This window comes from Typopeltis vanoorti, chromosome 15 (assembly GCF_054136105.1).
Source record: "Typopeltis vanoorti isolate ZY-2024b chromosome 15, IOZ_Tvanoo_1.0, whole genome shotgun sequence".
Lineage (NCBI taxonomy): Eukaryota > Metazoa > Arthropoda > Arachnida > Uropygi > Thelyphonidae > Typopeltis > Typopeltis vanoorti.
This window is the reverse complement of record NC_143563.1, coordinates 117,689,169-117,704,480: the sequence shown is the minus strand read 5'-3', so window position 1 is coordinate 117,704,480 and position 15,312 is coordinate 117,689,169. Positions and strand designations below refer to the sequence as shown.

The window sequence follows — 15,312 nt, the reverse complement described above, 5'->3', positions numbered from 1 at the left end:
TAACCAGTCCATGTCCTGAGCAAAAATCCAACAGGTATTTGCCATTATTATTAGCTTTGCTCTTTTCTCCAAATTTTTGCAAAATATTTTTGTATGTCTAACAATCATTTCCTACTCTGCTATTTAGATCCCCAACAAGGACCAACTTTTCCTTTTTCATTGTGTCAGTCGCTTTCTCTGAAGCATCAAAAAATTCCTCCACTTCTACCTTAGTAGAACCTTCTGTGGGACCATAAGCACAACTAAGTCTCATTGTCCGGTTTCCCATTCTGATATTTGCCCACATAACTCTATTTGAAATTGCTTGCCATTCAAGAAGATTTTCCTTGTATTAATGTTGAATACTATGGCTACTCCTTCTTTTCCTTGATTGTCATTGCCTGAGTATAACATTTTGTATTTATTGCTCAGAAAGATCTCACCAGTTTTTGTCTTTTATGTCCATCTGTTACTTATCTAATTCCTCATCTGGCTCCATTTCTTTGCCATTCGTACCGAATCTTGAACTCTGGTGATGTTGAGTTGGGGTAAGTTTTAGGATTTGTTCCAGTAGCTGACTTTTTGCTGTTCGCCCTGGTTCTCTGGCGAAAACAACAGCGGCTTTGTTTAACCAGGCGACGTTTCAGACGGGATGAAATTTTGTCATGTTGTACCATCATTTTGTATATTGGTTTAAGCCAATAAGTATACAATTTGTTCGGCTAAATCCCAAATTGCCAGCCCATCCTTGTTTGTTCATTATCCAGGTAGATACCCAACAGGGTGTGCCACGAGAATTTGAGGATTGGACATTAGATCAGAAGCCCTGATCGGTTCTCCCCATTCCTTTGATGGCTATGTGGAGGTCTCCTGTCAGTTATACAGCTTTAACCCTTAAGCACCCCTTAAATTTATTAAGCTTTTCCAAATGTCTTTTAATATCATGCCTCGATTTCTATTGAAATTGTCTCCTGTACGGAGTGCCACTGCAACTTCTTTAAAGTTTCTTCATTTGAAATCTTCAATGCACAGCATGGAGCTGTTGTCCCAATCAATGGAATGGTTCAAAATTGAGAAATGATGGGCTAATTCTGAGGTGTCTGTTCTGTTATTGCTGACATCTCTGATATGTTCTTTTTGATTTCTAGGCTTCATGAAGTTTGGACTACATAGTTCAGTCCATAGGAACATGGGATGTTGTATACTTTTGTGTATTTGTAGAAAGCGATGCTGTCCTTAGGAGCTCTTAACATGTGCCGTGTAGTTAAAATAGGTTTAAAGGCAACCGTGATGTTGAAAGATTTCGTGATTTTTTTTTTCAATTTTTTTAACTGATTTTAAGGTCTTTACTGCATTCTTCTGTTATAGTATTTAATGTTAAAGTAACTATTCTTGTCCTGAAGAAGCCTGACAGAACCCAAGCTGGCGAAACTGGTTGACGATTGCATACATATATTTATATAAAAAATCATGGTCCAATAAAATCCAAAGAAAATGTCTCATATTTAGTAAAAGGACCAAATATCAACAATCAAAACAAAGGATTCTGTGTTAATTCATTGCTGAGTCAGAACATTTTAATGTTTTATGTTGGGTGCATTAGTATTTTTACATTTTAAGAGTTATGTAATTACCATTCAATATCTTTCTTCCATCATATATACACACTTGCAAAGTTTTAAAAATAACATGCATATATTAAGAATATAAGCTTTATTCTATAAATTAAGCTGTTGATAAATGTTCAGCATCTCACAGATATTAATGCTTTCAGTCATATTTTTCTTATCCATTTCCTACTCATTTTCATCTGAAACTTTTTTGAGTAAACTATATGAACGTGAAGCTTATGAAATACAGTAGGCATAAAGTAATTCTTTCTGTGAGGAAAGCATAGGCCATGTTAACTTAAATGATAACATATACAAGCTGATCAAAATTAAACTATCCCTGTTTAAGTCCTTGTGGAGCACCATCCAGTGACCCAAATGCTGCGGAACTTTGCAGGAATACATTGTGCATTATGTGGAAGCAATATCTGAGAGAGGAAAAAAAAAAGTAGTAGTTCTAAAACAATGTCCCTAGTTCACCACAAGGGACATTGTATACACCGAATGCATAGAATTTGCACATCACACAACTTGGTAGGTGCCAGAAGAGTTTATGAGAACTGGACATTGCAGAACTGGACAATGAGACTTATTTGTGCCTATGGTCCCGCAGAAGGTTCTACTAAGGTAGAAGTGGAGGAATTTTTTGACGCTTTAGAAAAAGCAACTGACACAATCAAAAAGGAAAAGTTGGTCCTTGTTGGGGATCTAAATAGCAGAGTAGGATTGTGAGACATACAGAAATATTTTGGGAAAATTTGGAGAAAAGAGCAAAGCTAATAATAATGGCAAATATCTGTTGGATTTCTGCTCAGGACATGGACTGGTTATTACTAACACCATGTTCCAACATAAAAATGTGCACAAATTCACATGGAGAGAAGAGGCTAGGAATAAGAAAAGTCTCATTGACTATGTTATTGTTGATAGTGATGTTTTCTCCCTGGTCCAGAGTGTACAGAGGATTTGAAATTGGAAGCGATCACTATTTAGTCTTGAGCAGGATAAAATTGAATTTCATATTGAAAAGAATAACATATAAGAAAGTTTTAAAGCGAATAAAAGTTGAGCAGCTCTCAGATGTGAACTGCAGACTAAAATACAGAAAGATTATTGAAAAGAAAATGAAAGAGTTTGAGAACAGGAATCAAACCTTGGAGATTCAGTGGAAAGCCTTGAAAGAAAACCCTGATTAACTCAGCGAGAGAGGCATGTGGTGAGGTTGTCTGCAAGGATAGAAAAATCAGAACTTCATGGTGGACACAGGAAGTTAAAGAGGCAGTGAAGGGGAAGAAGAAAGCATATCAAAAGTTCTTGGCAAATGGGTCAGCTTTTACTCTTACAAAATACAGAGACAAATGTAAGAAAGCTAAACAGTGTGTAAAACTAGTTAAACAAAAGTCATGGGAGGACTTTGGCAAGAATATAGAAAATAAATATCAAGAAGGTGGCAAAATATTCTGGAGGTTGTTGAAGAAGCTTAGGAATGGAGGAAAGAGTGCTGTAAAAGGAGTTAGAGATGATAAAGGTGACATGAAAACAGGAGAAAAAGATATCCTTGAAGTATGGAGTAATTATTTTGAAAAACTGCTAAATGAAACAAGCAGTGATGACAGCACAGTGATAAAAAACACTGACCAGGCATGCAGTCAGGAATACATATCCATACTTGAAGTAGAAAAAGCCATCAAAGGCTTAAAATGTGGAAAGGCAGCAGGAGTAGATGATATTCGACCAGAAATGCTGAAGTATGGTGGTATAAAAGTCTTACAGTGGCTGCACTGCATAGTTCAGAAAGCCTGGACTAAGGAACAAATTCCCGATGATTGGAGTAGAGCTCTCATAGTACCCATATATAAAAAGGGAAATAAAACTGAATGTGAGAATTACAGAGGTATTTCCCTACTGAGTGTTCCTGGCAAGATCTATGCAAGTATACTTGAGAAACGGTTGAGAAGAATTGTGGAAGAAAAGCTTGGTGAAGAACAAGCTGGATTCAGGCCAAATAGAGGCTGTCAGGATCAGATCTTCACTTTACAACAAATAGTCGAGAAAGCTTGGGAATATAACAAAGATCTGTATTTAAGTTTTGTCGATCTGGATAAGGCATATGACAAGGTGCCAAGAGAGAAGCTATTCAATACGCTACAGTTATATGGTGTCAATGGGGCATTATATCAAGCAATACTTAGTCTGTATTTGAGTTGTAAGTCAGCAGTTAGAATTGAAGGAAGTACAGGAAGATGGTTTAATGTTAAATCTGGTGTGAGACAAGGTAGTACATTATCCCCTCTGTTATTCATTATCTATATGGATCACATTATGAAGGAAAGTGGTATTAAACCTGATATCAAAATTGGAGATGTTAATGTCAGCTCTTTGCTTTATGCGGATGATGTTATACTTCTAAATAAATCTGCTAAAAGTCTGCAAGATTCTCTGAATAAATTGAATAGCTGTTGTAATAGATATGGTATGAAGGTCAGCAATAAAAAGACAAAGACAATGAAAATAGGCAGAATCATTGAAAATATCAACTGTGTTGTGAATGGAGAACCTGTGGAACAAGTAAAACATTTCAGCTACTTAGGCACAATTTTTACTGAAGATGGTAAACTAAATATAGAAATAGACAACAGAATCAGCAAAGCTGGTATGGTGGGAAGTCAATTGAATAAATTCATATGGAATAAGAGAGAAATTAGTCGGAACACTAAATTAGCTGTATACAAGACAGTGTTCAAACCAGTTTTAATTTATGGATCTGAGAGCTGGGTCAGAAGTAAAACACTTGACCAAAGATTAGAGACCGCAGATATGAGAGTCCTGAGAAAGATTAGAGGCATGAACAGATGGCATCAATGGCAATATCATATTAAAAATGATGATATTAGGAAAGAACTTGACATTGCCAGCATCCAGGAATGCATTAGCAGAGCTAATCTCAGGTGGTATGGTCACTTAAATAGAATGGGAGAGGAAAGATTAGCAAAACAAGTGTTCTCTGCCAGGTTGGCAGGAAAACGACCCAGAGGAAGACCAAGATATAGGTGGATTGATACGGTGCAAAGTGCGTTAGACGATAGAAATATAAGATCTGATAATGTTGGAGTCTTGACAAGTAACAGACTGATTTGGAGGAAAATTGTAGATAGGAAGTTAGTAATGATGTAAATTTTTCATGTAGTACTGTCATATCCTGTACACCCCTTGAGGGTACATGGCAGGAATTTGATGATGATGATGATGATGTCTCATTCCGTGGAAACCAGACCTATCAAGATAATGAGAGCATATTTTAATATGTTGATCAACCATGTCTTTTTCTGGGTAGTGACCCTTGCCATAATGCTTGGGAACATTTAACAAAAAAAAAAAAAATCAGTTACCGCCTTTTTATTCCCGTATAGGGAGTAGACGAGGCTGTTTTAGCCTTATCCAGCTTTTGGAAACTGAGTGGGCAGTTCAATCTCCACTGGTACCCAATCAGAGATAGCAGTCCCAAGGCTATCACTCATTAAGCGGCACGCAGTGAAGAGAGACGAATCAACAAGTCCTACCATCTCGTGGTCCCTAACATAATATATTAATGTCTGAAATAATGTGAGTTCTACGGTCGATTTTCTTGATGAAAAACCCGAGTTTGATGGATAAAAAACCTGCATGCCAGAGATCGACTAACTCAGGAACCGGTCGAAAAAAGGCTTAGAAAATTTTCCTCTAGTCTCCGACTAGATTCTTCGTTCAGTCAAGTGCTGTGGTGTGCAAATGCCACATCCACAGAGCTACACAGGCTCCTACTTCAGAAAGTCGATTATACTTAACTGTATTCATATTTTCATCCTTTATTCAAACATGAACAAGCAAAATTTTGCATGTGAAGTATCTTTATTACTAGGCTACTTGTATATAAAGGCTTGATTTAAATAGACATACTTCTGTTTGTATGTGTTGGTACTGCCATATATTATGGAAAGTGTCATTACCCAGGCCAATTTTGACTTTTATGAAGTTTTTTTGCTTTATGTCTTTTATGCTTGGGAACATAAACATACAAAATAAAGTGTGCGATAAATTAATGTAATTAATTTAACGAACTCGATTTTACAGTGTAGAAAATAAAATAGTGTAAGGTTCCCTTTGTCTGAATATAAAATTAACTGTATTGAAAATTGTGTTAAATATTTGTCTGTTTAAAATATTGTACTTAAAATTAGAGAAAATGGATAGCAACATTGTTAGTAAGCAATAAGAATAATGTATCAGAAAAGTTTGCAACAACTTGTGAACAAATCGATCACCTAAGGCACAGACCTTCAGCGAGAAGAACAGAGTGACATCATCGTGCCGGCAGATAATTACAGACATTTGAAGGTTGGGAACAAAAAGCAAGGAGCATATTTAAGGGGACTACTACGGGCTACAAAAGAAAGAGAAGACTTGGACTTTTTACTGTCATTGCTGCAGATGTTTCAGTTCCTGATCGGCCGAGTGGAAGAATGGAGAAGATTTGATGGAATGGAGTATGCAACCAGAGGTTTGGCACCAATCATCGGAGCCACTACATTGGCAATTCCTCTAGAATGTTCCGGGAGGCTTCCAAGGAGCAACCGACAACGTACGTCCCATCGGATAGCTGGCCGCGATTCCTGCAAAAGGTTTGATGTCAGGTCAACGAATTAGCCAGCGGTGGAATGAGAGAGATAGAGTACAGAAATGTCCAAGTCAAGAACATGTCCTTTGTAACGGAAAGGATTCAAGATGTCCTTACTGAGGTATAGTTCATAAAAGAAGACTGTAAGCTTACTGAAAGAACTGTGAGTAAACAAGTGATATTGTTTTCCTTGTAACTTAGATAAGCAAGAATTGTAAGTGTTACAGAAGGTCAGTGGTATAGTTTTGTAAGGTATTGTATAGTAACAAGGTAGAACAAGTGCAAGGATTATTTCCTGAAAGTAGTTATGTTAGAGGAAATAATTATTCTATACCTATTGTAAAGGATGTTTTTCATAGTGCTAAGTTGAATGTAAATGTTAAGTGAACGTAAAATGTAAATACTTCAAAGATGTAATAATTTTTATTCATTCCCACTGTATTGTAATTTCAACTGTTAAGTTAGAATGAAATGTTTTGTTTAAGCAACAATTGATCTGATCATTTGCCAATGCACTATCTCAAATAAAATTCATACCTGTATGCATGAGTAGATTTAGAATAGCCACGACTTGCTGTATAGTTAAGAGGAATTTAGCTCAGACCTTACCTTTATTCGTAATCTTATTATTCTTAGACTATATTATTTATTCCAAACTGGCACAGTCGTTAATAAAAATAAATTTGTTTGGTAGAACAGTCTGAGAAAATAAGTGTATCACAATCGTTTAGGGCAATAGTTGAATAGTTAAACAGGCAGCTTAACAAGTGGTAGGAGCAAAGGAAAGGGGAAAGAATAAAACTTTAAGACAGAAGGGCTTAGAGAATAGAGAAAGTATGTAGGGTTAAGGATTAATGAGAGTAGATGAAACTTAGTAGATAGTATAAGTTTTTACAATGGTGCAGCCCAACAAGATTATAAGTAAATGAGTTAATGATTAGACCATACATGAGATAGAATACAAATACAAACTAGTACAATAAATCATCCCCCACAAAAATTTACAATGGTAGTGGTCACTACCCAGAAAATGACATGGTTGATCAACATATCAAAATATGCTCTCATTATCTTGATAGGTCTGGTTTCCACAGAATGAGACTTCATAAAAGTCAAAATTGGCCTGGGTAATGACACTTTACATATTACATGGCAGTACCAACCAACACATGCAAACTGAAGTAGCCTGTTTAATTCAAGCCTTTATATACAAGTAGCCTAGTAATATACTTCACATGCAAAATTTTGCTTCTTCATGTTTGGATAAAGGATTAAAATATGAATACAGTTAAGTATAATTTACTTCCTGAATTAGTGAAAAAAGATTGTTGAAATAACTTTTTTATTAACTTCCAAGTGATCTCATTGTTTAAATGTATCGTAGATTTTTTTAATTATCTATCTAATATAAGAAATAGGAATGGTTCTTCTAGTAGAAAGAAAAAAAGAGCCCATGAATGAAAAAAAATATTCATAGATTCTTTTACATTAAGTTGCATCACTAGTGATATTCCTTTTGAAATGTGTGTGTAACCAACTTCCTCAGTAGTTTAAGCTTTCAGATTTAATTATTTACAACTAAAAGATAACCTGAAAATGTTCTATCTTTTGACACAATTCAGTTTTTCTGTTTTGACTTTTATTCTATAATTATGCTATGTAGGAGAATTCGATCTCTAATTCTGTATGAGATAGATTCTTTTGCGTAAATAAACAATTTTACTGTTAAAATCATAGTATAATATGTAAAGAACTGGGTGATATTCAACCCAGTTTTTTTGCATTATTCAATTGGCTAAATCCTCTACAACTTTTCAGAATTATTTAATATTGATTAACAGCTTTTACAATCAATAGCACAAAGACAAAAAAACTGTAAACATAAGTAGAAACATAAATTGTATTTTCAGTGGAGAACCTATAGAACTATGGCAAATTAATTAGGGAAATAGATAAAAGAATAACAGAAAACCAGTTTGGTTGGAAAGGCAATTGAATAAATTGATAGAGCAGGAGAGAAATTAGCAGTATAGGATAGAGTTCAACCCAATTTTGACTTATGGATCTGACAGCTGGGTTAAATTATATAAATTTCATTAATTTACTAATCAACCTTTACCATTAAATCTCTGGCAGGCCAATCATCAGTCAGTGGAAGAAGTGACAGTTTTGCATAGAAGTGACCAATTATAATATTGTTTATGCAAACTCAGTTATGGCTTTCTGGAACAGTGTCACTATGTGATTAAAAAAGTCATTCACTTTGTTTCATTGATATGAACCATTTTTAAATAGAGCAATCATTAAATGACACAAATTTGGGAATTCCTACCTAAACAGATTTCCTTTTTTTTTTTTTTCTCCCAGTGTTGATAAATAGTTTGAATTAAATACATTTCCATTGAATTATTAAATGGCTGTATTGGTAATCAGATAGAGATATCAGCTCTCTAGAAACAATGTACATTATGACAGAGAAATGCTATTCTGTGTTACTAATATCATTACTACAACTTAGTTGTTCTCAGATTGGTGACAAATTCAAAATAACTTAAGAAAATGAATTCATATTAAGCTTGCACTAATTTTTTCCACATAATCTTCAACTAAGATTGGCAGGACAGTTTAAACAACCTAGCAAGCTGGACATGGCCTGCAGGTTGTCATTTGTGAGAAGCCTTGGACTAGGCTGATATGAGAATGCCGAAATAAATTAGGAGAGTGAACAGTGGCATCAATGGCAGAATTATATTAAAAATGAAGATATTAGAAAAGAATGAAACTTGACATTGTTAGCATTCAAGAATGTGTGAGCATAGCTAATACCAGGTGGTATGATCACTTAAACACAATTGGAGAGTAAAGGTTAGTAAAACAGTTGTTTGATTCAAGGATGGCTAGAAAATGACCTAGAGTAAAAACAAGATCTGTGTGGATTAATGCAGTCAGTAGTATTGTAGAAGAAGAAAGTTTAAAATTTCAGTATTGGAGTCCTTAGAAGTAATAACATATTAATTTGGAAAAAAAATTGTTGATTAGAAACTGTTAATGTAAACTTTCATATGTTGCTGTTGTATGCTTCATATCAGGAACTTGATGAACCTCGACAGCACAAGCTATAGAATAAAATGTGAACCAGAACTCTGATCAGGTTTTAACATAAAATGAATTTAAGACCTCAATAATATATAGCATTGGCAGGTGAAATAATATTAGTTTTATTTTTATATTTTTAGAATTTCTATGCTTGCTATGGATCAGAAAATTCTCCTCTACACCTTGACACAATCATTCTTGCTGTGATGGAATTTGACCTTATGAGAGTCATTAAGGAAAGTTGGTAAGATGGTATATAACATCTACGCACTAGTTCAACACATTTGATTAACTATAAAAATAGAATATTTTCCTTTCATTACTATAGTTATTTTTATTTACTTTTTAATTCTACCTCTTCCAAGTATTTTCTGCATGCTGTAGCTTGTCTGGGGAAGGGATGTAATTAACATTACTTTTTTTTACCTCTTTTCTTTCAAGATGTAGAACTTTATTTTACTTTGTATCAGAAGTAAGACGATTTTAGGGAGAAACAGCAGTTTTTTACTAAATAGGCTTATCAGTCTGTGAACTGACACATTTACAGATATTGTAAACTTCGTTTACATTATCTGTAAATGTAACCCAATTCTCCAATTTGCACAGTAGATTGGTTCTTGGAAAAAACCATGTAAAAAGAATACAGTGCATATGAAAAAATAGAATGGTTACAGATGTGAAAACTGGGTTTTTTTTTTTACCACAAACTGTAATTAATCATTGAGATCCTACTTTGACTAGATCTTTGTATAATTCTTCATATTGCACCATACGTGACTTCATTTCATGTTTAAACTGTTCAGCTCGTTCAGTATTTAGATCATGTGTAAGAAAATAACTTTGCAATTTTACCAGCCATTTGAAACCCTTCTTTAATTAATCCTGCAGTGAGTGGAATCTCTTCATCCTCGTCATCACTTTTTTATTTTTCATCGAGATTCTCAAGCACAGCTTCTATTATTTCGTTATCACTAACAGCCTTGTCAACCATCAATTCTTCAATATCTGCAAACGAAAAATCATCAAATCCATCTTTGCCAACTGCATGCTAATCTGATGATATTGGGATATTCAGTTGTATGCAAAGGTACAGGGTTTTTCTTTTTCACGCATTCTAGCCTAGTAGCTTTCCAGCATGCATTTAAAGTTGTTTTGATTCAAATAATGGCAACTTAGCAAGTTTTATGCAATCCAAAATAGAAAATTTCTTCCAAACTTCGTTAGCTGTCAGTAAATTATCCTTATCTAGTTAGTCAAAATGTATAGGAATGTTCTTGTGTAGTAGGTTTTGAATGCAGTGATCACACCCTGGTCTAGTGGTTGTATTAGGTGGCAGAAAACAGAATTCCACATTCATGTGTTCTATAACAGGATGGCCAAGTGCATTGTCTATAATCAATAAAACATTAAAATCCAGATTTTTTTTCCCCCATCAAATAGCGTTTAACGTCTGAAACAAAACATTGATGGAACCATTCATTAAAAATTTCTTTTGTAATCCAACCTCTTTCATTTGTCTTCCAGTGCACTGGTAACATGTTAAAATCCACACCTTTCGTTGCCTGCGGTCTTAGGGATTGTTTAATGAGTAATGGTTTTAATATACGATCTCCCGAAGCATTGCTGCAAGATAATAGTCACACTATCCTTAGCTGCTTTAAAGCCACCAACACTTTTTTTGTAATTTCACTATATAAGTTCTACTTGGCCATTTTTTACCAAAAAAAGGCCAGTCTCATCTGCATTCCAAACTTGATCAGGAGTGTAGCCACCATTTTCAATAATTTTGTACAGTTTTGAAAGAAATTCCCTAGTTGCCGGCTCATCTGCAGTTGCGGCTTCTACTTTTATTTGTATGTTATGAAGCACGTATCTTTTGGGAAATTTTGTAATCCAACCTGTGCTTGCAGAAAAATCACAATTGTTGTTTGATGTTGTTAGTTCCTTTTCCTGAATCTTTGTACAACTGTAATTCTATCTGTTTGTTCACATTTTCATCTAAAGGTATTTCTTTTTGTGAGCAATCTTCTATCCACATCACTAAGGCCTTTTCCATCTTCACTTTTATGTCTCTCATATATGATGATGACTTGGCATGTAATTTTGTTCCATAAAGAACAGGTTTTCTAATGGCTTCTTCATTTTTCTTAACCCTGCAGAGGTCGTGACTGATCTGACAGATACAAACATATTGTTTAATATAAATATTTTTACACATATCCAGTGTATAGCTTGCAAGTCATGACTAGCTGCACATGCATATATTACTAGTGATATTCCACACTGTTTATGCTGTCAGTTTGGTTTAATGCATGCTATGTAAAGGTGTGTGATATTTGATAGTAAATTGTATCTGAGAGATACCACGAACTCCGATGTCAGTATAGTATTGGTTTAGTTTTTATTTATTTATTTGCCGTTGAAAATGGCTGGAAAAATATATTGATTGGTAATCCATCAGATGTTGAAGAGATTCAGCAAATGTTACTTGAATCCGAAGGTGAAAGTGATTTAGAAGATGATTATGTGAAAGTTCGTTCAGAAGATTCGGATACCAAACAAGATATTTCTAGTGAAGATGAATTAGACATGAATATAGAGTATTTTCTTGGGAAGGATAAAGAGTCAAAATGGAGGAAAAAATCCAACAAGAAGACAAATTAGAAGACAGCCGTAGAATATTTTGTGTCAACTTCTGTTAGTTCAGTCAAACGCAAAAAATGCCAAGACAGAACTTGGAACTACTTTATCAGAGATGATATTTTACTTCTAATCTTACTATATACAAATAAATACATCAATTCTATTTCAAACCAGTATTTCAAGAGAAAGAGATACTATACGAATAGACAAAACAGATTTGAAAGTATTTTTAGACCTCTTATATCTAGCTAGTTTACATCACAACAATCAGCTAAATATTTTTTTTTTTTTTTCTCTTTCTTTGTTCAATACTAGACTGTAACTGAAAATAAATAAACCTATCTATCCTATCGGGGTGCTTAAGGGTCAAAGCTGTATAACTGAGAGGAGACCTCCACATAGCCTTTAAAGGAATGCGGAGAACTGACCAGGGCTTCTGACCTAATGTCCAATCCTCACCTTCTCGTAGTGCACCCTGTTGGGTATCTACTTTGATACTGAACGAACGAGGATGGGCTGGCAATTTGGGATTTAGCCAACCAAATTGTATTCTTATTGGTTAAACCAAAATAAAAAATGATGGTACAACATGACAAAATTTCATACCGGCTGGGGCATCGCCCGGTTAAACAAGGCCCGCGTTGTTTTCGCCAGGGAACCAGGGCGAACAGCGAAAAGTCAGCTACTGGAACAAATCTGAAAACAACTCAACATCACCAGAGTTAAAGATCGGTACTATCAACGTAAGAAGCCTTAATGGCAAAGAAATGGAGCTAGCTGAGGAATTAGATAAGTACCAGATCGACATAATAGGGGTGACTGAAACAAAAAAGACCAAAACTGGTGAGATCTTTCTGAGCAATAAATACAAAATGTTATATTCAGGCAATAACAATCAAGGAAAAGAAGGAGTAGCCATAGTATTCAACACAAAATACGAGGCTAATCTTCTTGAATGGCTACTATCAGTCTCAAGTAGAGTAATGTGAGCAAATATGAGAACGGGGAACTGGACAATGAGACTTATTTGTGCCTATGGTTCCACAGAAGGTTCTACTAAGGTAGAAGTGGAGGAATTTTTTGAGGCTTTAGAAAAAGCAACTGACACAATGAAAAAGGAAAAGTTGGTCCTTGTTGGGGATCTAAATAGTAGAGTAGGAAATGATTGTGAGACATACAAAAATATTTTGGGAAAATTTGGAGAAAAGAGCAAAGCTAATAATAATGGCAAATATCTATTACTATTATTATTATTACTATTACTATTATTACGGGCAACTCCAGGGAGTCATTAGACTCATCGAGGGAGGCCCCAAATCATATTCATCACAACTATTTGACATTCATACAGTATCTATCATACCTTGCCTTAAACTCATTCACTGTCACAGCATCCACCACAGACTCAGGGAGCGCATTCCACTCATTCACTACTCTAAAAGTAAAGAACCCAACTCTAACACCTTTACTAACCACACTTTTGCCCAGTTTCCATGGATGTCCCCTAGTCCTCCCACAACCAGCCCTGTTCTCAAAAATATCTTCTGAATTAATTTTATAGAAACCCTTCAGTAATTTGAATGTCTCAATCATATCTCCCCTCCTCCGCCTATCAACCAATTTTTGCAACCCACAAATCCTCAACCTGTTCTCATACAGTTCATTCCACAGACCTGCTATCATCTTGGTCACTCGCCTCTGGATCCTCTCCACCTCCTCCCCATCAAGAAGAAACCTAGGTGACGAAATCTGAGCACAGTAGTCTAGATGGGTCTTATCAAGGCTCGATAGAGAGGAACAATAACCTGCTTGTCAACGTATTCTTCAGCAACCAAGTGATTTGATGAGCTGTTTTGGTCACTTTTGCAATGTGTCCCCTAAATTTCAATTCCTTATCTACCAACACTCCTAAATCTCGTGCCTCATCAATTTCCTGGAGCAGGGTTCCACCAATGCAGTAAACTGCCGCCAATCTTTTCACCCCAAAATGCATAACCTTACATTTTGCCACATTAAACTGACATCCATTCTCCTTAGCCCAGACCTCCAATCTATCCAAATCATCCTGCAAAATTTTGACGTCATCTGCATTCACTATTGCCCTACCCAACTTCGCATCATCCGCAAACAAATGAACTGTTCCTCTCAGATCATTTCCTATATCATTTATGAACAAATTAAACAGCAGTGGTCCAAGAACAGATCCTTGTGGCACACCACTAGTCACAGGCCGTCTTGTGGACTCCCGAGTAAACCACTCTCTGATATCTCTCCGTCAACCACCCTCCTATCCATCTCACCAACCCTATGTCCATTCCCATATGCTGCAATTTACTCATTAGAATTCCATGTGGAATCCTGTCAAAGGCCTTGGCAAGGTCCAGTAGAATCACCGTAAACCCATTACCCTTATCCAGTTCAGCCGTCACTGTGTTATAATACGTGAGCAAGTTACTGAGGCATGACCTACCCTTCACAAAACCATGCTGTCCCCGATACAGTATCCCATTTTCTTCTATCCAATCTTGTATTTTCCTCTTGACTATTTTCTCTAAGACCTTGACAATGATTCCTGATATGCTAATCGGTCGGTAATTTACAACAGCCGTCTTGGAACCACCTTTATGCAGTGGAACGATTTTCCCCTCTTTCCACCCGCTCGGGACTAACCCAGACCCGAGACTCAAATTAAACAAAATGGTCAAGGGTACTGACAATTCTTTAGCTGCTTCTCGTACAACACGAGCTGGTATACCATCCAATCCCACAGATATATTGACATTGAGGTTATGCAATAGACTACTCACCTCCACTTCATTAACCACAATTCCCGTATAATCTACTGGTTTATTCGTTTCTGCAATGTCACCACCTGGATGATATACTTTTGCAAAGTGCTCACTCAGTAACTCAACTATCTCAACTGATTCAGTTACCTCCCTACCATCGGCATTCTTTAAAATCAATCTGCCATGTACATTTTTCCTTTTACTTGCTACATATCTAGAAAACTGTTTAGGATTCTCTTTAGCCTGCATGGCCAATGTTCTTTCGTAATCCTTTTTTGCTTTTCTTACCACACTCGTCACCCTTCTGGCCTACGCTTTATACCGTTCATGTGCCTGCCGGTCACCCTTCTCCTTAAATTCCCTCCATAGTTGTTTCTTTTTTTGCAACTCGAGCTTAATGGTGTTATTCATCCATTTAACCCCTACTTGATTTATTATTCGGACTCTAGGTATACAGTCAGCCATTGCTTCATGCAAGCACTTCTTAACTACCTCCCATGCACTATCAACTTTTAGTCCTTGCAGTTGTACATGCCATGGC

The 15,312-nt window shown here is 35.8% G+C and overlaps 1 protein-coding gene across 2 annotated transcripts in view; it reads left to right on the top strand.

Annotated features, from left to right (window-relative positions):
* Window positions 1-15,312, top strand: part of Nup75 (nuclear pore complex protein Nup75) — a 492,606-nt gene that overhangs the window by 265,291 nt on the left and 212,003 nt on the right. For both annotated transcript variants that reach the window (XM_090404850.1, XM_090404851.1), the window contains exon 13: window positions 9,480-9,583. In XM_090404850.1, the coding sequence (XP_090260976.1) occupies window positions 9,480-9,583 (104 nt within the window). The remainder of the gene's footprint in view (window positions 1-9,479; window positions 9,584-15,312) is intronic.